At 45.9% G+C, this 5895-nt stretch overlaps 1 protein-coding gene across 8 annotated transcripts in view; it reads right to left on the bottom strand.

Moving 5' to 3' along the window:
* Positions 1–5895, bottom strand: part of NKTR (natural killer cell triggering receptor) — a 39263-nt gene that overhangs the window by 5107 nt on the left and 28261 nt on the right. For all 8 annotated transcript variants that reach the window (XM_029965998.1, XM_029966000.1, XM_029965999.1 and 5 more), the window contains 4 exons: positions 5447–5592; positions 961–3897; positions 266–361; positions 88–147 (listed from right to left, as the gene is read on the bottom strand). In XM_029965998.1, the coding sequence (XP_029821858.1) occupies positions 88–147; positions 266–361; positions 961–3897; positions 5447–5592 (3239 nt within the window). The remainder of the gene's footprint in view (positions 1–87; positions 148–265; positions 362–960; positions 3898–5446; positions 5593–5895) is intronic.

Here is a 5895-nt window from a genome sequence, read left to right as displayed (position 1 = left end):
AAATATAAATAAAAAGTATTCTTATTTTAAGGTATTTTTATAAGAAGTCCATTTATTGCAGAGTTTGTACACAACTATAATCCATACCTGGATCGACTGTGATGACCATAAGAACTACTTCTGGATCGGCTTCGGCTGTAGCTTCGACTGACAGAAACAAAACCACAGAGACATCTTAAGGTAATAAAATACAAGGGAGCAGGGGCAGAGGGGGAGCAAGAGGAGCACAACATGTCCTGCAGTACCTCCAAACAGACAAACTTACCTACGACTCTTGTAACTGTGGTAAGAACTGCTTCGACTCCTTGAGCGATCTCTGCTGTACCACCCTCTGCTTCTGCTTCTCGAGTAGCTTCTTGACCTACAGTGAACAACAGGACAGAACAGAACTGAAGAGGAAGCAGAAAAAAGTTATAAATCTTTATCTTTTAAGCTAAGTATTTATTCCACGCTTGGCCATTAAGTTGATCACAGGGCAGGAGCACCTCTGAGAGCTGGGGGTGTTCATCCAGGAGAAGAGAAGGCTCCAAGGACATCTTGGAGCCCCTTCCAAGTGCTTGAAGGGGCTCCAGGAGAGCTGGAGAGGGACCTGGCATAAGGGATGGAGGGACAGGACAAGGGGGAATGGCTGTAAACTGACAGAGGGTAGGTTTAGACAGGATATTGAGAAGAAATTGTTTCCTATGAGGGTGTTGATGCCCTGGCACAGGTTGCCCAGAGAAGCTGGGGCTGCCCCATCCCTGGAAGTGTCCAAGGCCAGGTTGTTCAGGGCTTGGAGCAACTTGGGATAGTGGAAGCTGGATGGAATGACATGGTGCCTTCCAACCCAACCCACTCTATAATTGTGTGACACCGTGCTGTTCAAAAGAAAAACATGAGCTGAGAAAGGAAAACATGCCTTGAAAAGATGAAAACTTCAAGTTCCCAGGGCAGGCTGTGGGAGCAGCACCAGCTTCTTACCTGTATGAATATGTAGAACTTCGAGATCGACTTCTGGAGTGACTGTAGGATATGGACCTTGTTCTGTGTCTGGATTTAGACCCAGATTTACTCCGTGATCTACTGAGGCTCCTGGATGGACTGTTGTCATCTCTGCTTGGAGATTCCTCCTCGCTGGAACTTTCCTGGTTCCTGGGCCGCCGATTGAGCCGGGCTGTTTTCCTGACCTCATCAAACAGAGACCCAGGCCTTACTTTATTCTTGGCTTTTATTTCAATCCTTAAACCTGCTGGTTTAGGCTCTGGTGCTACTGCTACACTCTTAACCTCCGTGGCTGTACTAATTGCTGCTGGTTGTAGGTTACCAACACCCTGCAAAGGCTTCCATTTATTGTCTATCATATTGCTTTGTGGATTTTCAGTCATTTCACTTTTCAAACCACAGTCTTTAGCACCAGACAGAGAGTTATTTTCTTGCCTTCCTGTTTCTTTTTCTTCTTTAATGTGAATCAAGTCTCTAATGTTGTTTCCTAGTTTGACAGCATCTTGCTCAGGGGTCTCAACCTGTAGCTCTTTTTTTATAGCAGCACTTAAAGCCTGGGGTTTAGGAGTGAGAATGACAGGAGACAAAACGTCCACATCCACCTTCCCTGGCGAGTTACGATCCGGAGTACAGATCTCCATGTTGTCATCTGTCTGAATAACGTCCTCCAATCCGTTCTGGTTACTTTCTTCAGCTTGTTTAATCTCATTCTTGCAGGCAGAAACGTTTATTCCTGAGTTTAAAGCACCAGTTGAAGCGTTTGTTTCAATGTTCTCTTTATTAAGGTTGCTGCGATCTGGGGAGGCCTCACCTGTGGTGTTTTTATCTAAAAGGTTTTCACTCCCACACGACTTTTCACCGTTTCCCATTTTATCTGTGACTATTTCATCCTTTTCATAAACTTGTTTTTTATCCTTTATGTCCCTGGTAAGCTGCTTTTCTTTTTTATCATCCTTGGCAACTGGCTTTTCATTTATCTCATCGTCCTCTTCTTCACCAAACTCGAGGGGGGGCTGCCAATGAAACATCTCTTTTCTTTTCTGGACTTTGTGTTTTTTCTCCTTTTTCCCTTTGGATTTTTCTTTTGGCTTTTTGGAATGTGATTTCTTAAGTTGTTTTTTCAACCCATGCTTGTGTTTTTTTGACTTGCCTCGAGTGTCTGCTGAGCTGGAACAGGAACTGTTGGATTCAGAAGATGACAACTGTTTGTTTGTCTTCCAATCAGAGTCCAAAAAGCCTTCGGAGGAATTGGATTGTTTCTTTATCCTTTTGGTGACACTGAGCTCTGTATCAGACCCTGAGGTGGCCTCTCCTTCTTCTTTACCAGAGGAGGGTCTGGAATCCCCCCTATTATGCCTTGCCTCTCCTCTTTCAGAATTTGACTCTGAGTCCCATTTGCTGCCTGAGTAGGATTTCCGTTTCGTTTTTGCCCCTCCTCTGGGTTCCTCCAGAAACTTCTCCTTCCCTGCTTTCCTTTTGGAGTGATCAGAATCCCGCTCACACTTGGACTTCTCCTCCCCTCTCTCAGAACTCAAGCTATTTTTATCCTGTTTCTGAGCGTCCCCTTCTAATGGAAAACGACTTTCCTTCTCTGGGACCGCTTTCGCTTTGGCGGAGCGCTCGCTGTCGCTGGAGAAGTCTGAGGATGACAAAGTGTCGCTCTCCTTCAATCCTTGGGAAGACTCATCGTAGTCTTTGGGATGCTTGTGAGGCAGGGGACTTTCCGAGCTCGTCTCCTGCCTCAGTTTGGAGCCCCGAGCTTTCTGATCGCTGGACGTGGATTTCCTTTTGTTCCCGTGCCTGTCCTCGTCGCTGAGGGAATAGTAAGACGTGGACTCGCTGTACCCCGACCGGTCACTGCGGTATTTGCTCGGTGACGGGGACCTGCCAGAAGAGCGGGATTTTGTCCTAGAGCTCGATGGACTTCTGGATCTTGTGTAGGATCTGGAGTAGGACTGACTTCGGGAGGACCTGCTCCTGGACCTCGGCCAACTCTCCGAGCTCCTGTCGCTGCGGCCCTTGGAATACCCGCTCCGATCGCTCTCCGAGCTCCTCTCCCGCTTGCGGTAGGAGGAGGAGGTGTTGGCCTCTTTAACGACCACCAGGCTGTAATTAGGTTGGGTGGGTATTAAATGGGTTGTTTTAGCTTTCATTTCCTGAATTCGCTCATAGGATGGCTTCCATGGTTTCTGCCCAGGTTTCCACCTGGAGGGAGGTGGACTGTCGCTTAAGGGTATCACAGGGAGGTTTTCTGGGACAACTGGTGGGACGACAACTTTGTCACTGGGCAGAAGAACTGCTCGGACGGGCTCGGCTGCCTTGGTCAACTTACTGTCATTTAATCGGGTTGAAATATTCCGTGGAGAACTGGGAACAGTCTTTTGCTGCCTGGGGTTAGAACTGGACCTTGACCTACTTCGAGAACGTGATGATTTAGAGGCTGATCTCGATCTAGAACTTCTTCGGGAGTAAGACCTTGATTTAGACCTGGATCTGGATCTGGACCTGGACCTGTAGTAAGAGCGAGACCCTCTGCTTGATAAAGATGATGAGCTCTGATCTTCCTTATCAGACTTGGACCAGTCCCTTCTGGATGAACGCCTAGAAGACAAGGAAGAAGAACGAGATTTCCTCTCACGATCACAAGATGACTTTGTCCTCCTGTGGAAGGAATGAGAAGATTCCACGTCTGATGAGGCCGAGGCTTTCTTTTTTTTCGTTTGCTTGTGCTTCTTGAAATGCTTCTGCTTTTTAGATTTCTTTTTATGCTTCACCTTCTTCTTTTCTTTCCTGTGCTTCTTGTGATGGCTGGAGTATCTCGTGGTGTTTAGATCAGCATAACCATTATGGGACCAGGACCTGGATCTCCGGGATGCACTTCTTTCATCCCATCTGCTTGTACATGGGTCACTCAACCTGGAAAACAAAGCAGAAAGCCCCACCCTGAGTGGAAATTCTTTTAAAGCTTCAGATAAATTAAGTATTCTTAAACTTGATTTTACATCAAGATATAAGAACCTGACACACACACACACACTCTACTACCAGGCAATTATGTTCTGACTGAGCTTCTTACACTCATTTTAAGAATTACATCACTACCAAGAGCTACTTCTCTCTAAGAAATAAATCAGCCAACATCAGCAAATTTTGCATATTGTAGAACCCGTGTGAAGAGATTTAATGTTTTAATTACCCTAGTCTGCAGGACTTTGACCTCTACAACTGCAGGATTCTCAAACCACTTCTACATATTAGTATTATTAAATATTAAATATTACTATTATTACTAACATTAACATTGTTGTTATATTATTAGATATTAGTAAATATTTAAATTTTAAAACATATCTCAGTACATAAAAAAGAACCACCAGAAACATTTGCAATTATTCAATAATGGTTACACACAGTATTTTTCAGTTTTCCTTGTGAGGTTTCTGTCTCATAATTTGACAGAAGCTCATATTTAGTATCAAGTCAGACATTTTGGAGAGCTGGCTTCCATCCATCACACAGTTTGCAATTGCAGAAAGAACATATAACCAAAACAATAAAGGGTCGGTGGATTCAGTTGTCTCACTTGGTACCAAATGAATCCATATCACCCAGTTTGGGGCTAAAGGAAACCATGGAAGTTTTAAGGTTGGAAAAGACCTTTAACGTGACCAAGTCCAATGTTAACCCAACACCACCACCTTGTTCACCACCAAACCGTGTCACAGAATCAACCCGGTTGGAAAAGACCTCTGAGATCATCCAGTCCAACCCTTGATCCAACCCCGTTGTGGTTCCCAGCCCATGGCACTGATGCCACATCCAGTCTCATCTAAAACATCTCCAGGGATGGAGAATCCACCCCCTCCCTGGGCAGCCCATTCCAATGGCTGAGCACCCTCTCTGGAAAACATTTCTTCCCAATATCCAACCTGAACCTCCCCTGACACAGCTTGAGACTGAGCTCTGTTGTCCTACTGCTGGCTCCTGGGAGAAGAGCCTGACCCCCATCTGGCTACAACCTCCTGTCGGGGAGTTGCAGAGAGTGAGGAGGTCTCCCCTGAGCCTCCTCCTCTCCAGGCTGAGCCCCCCCAGCTCCCTCAGCCTCTCCTCACAGCACTTGTGCTCCAGACCCTTCCCCAGCCTCGTTGCTCTTCTCTGGACCTGCTCCAGCCCCTCCATGTCCTTCCTGAACTGAGGAGCCCAGAACTGATGTCCTGAAGAGCCACATCCATGTTTTCTCTGAACGATTCCAGGGATGATGACTCCACCACTTCCTTGGGCAGTCTATTCTTTACAATTTGTTCCATGAATTTTTTTTTTCCCCTAACATTTAATCTAAACCTTCCCTGGCCCAACTGGAGGCCGTTTCCTCTCGTCCTGGTACATTCACATGGTGCATCTACACAACGTGTTAAACACTGTGTAAAAAAACCCCAGACTATAAAATTTATGAGAGGGATCTTACTTATCTCCTTTGCTCCACTTCTCCCCACTGGGAGGTCGGTATGTCCTCAATCTCTGCATCTCCTCTTTCCAGTGAGGAGGGGTCTCACTGCTCTCGTCATCCTCGGATTCGGAACACGACCGGGATCGAGGGGGGGTGTGGTATCGCTGTGAAAGCACAGAAAAAAACACATTATGCAACTTTCTTACATAGCAAACTGTGTCTTTTCATACCCAGGATGTTTTACAAAGCCTGAGGGGGGCCAGAAGCTCACCCTTTTTTCTTAAACATAAAAGGAAGGATCAAGGAAGAGGCCATGGGTTCCCAGTTACTGCAGATAACTACCTTTTTTATCAGGATGTTAAAGCACAGATGTTTCACTTCAGTTAGCAGACACTTAACTGCTCATATGAGCAAAGACAAGCCCTATTCCAAAGTTACTGCTGTTCAGCTCTGCAGAAATGAGAATC

This window comes from Manacus vitellinus, unplaced genomic scaffold (assembly GCF_001715985.3).
Source record: "Manacus vitellinus isolate BGI_N305 unplaced genomic scaffold, ASM171598v3 scaffold_12_pilon, whole genome shotgun sequence".
NCBI classification, from domain to species: Eukaryota; Metazoa; Chordata; class Aves; order Passeriformes; family Pipridae; genus Manacus; species Manacus vitellinus.
Note: the sequence above shows the minus strand (reverse complement) of the source record. Positions and strands in the feature narration are given on the sequence as shown.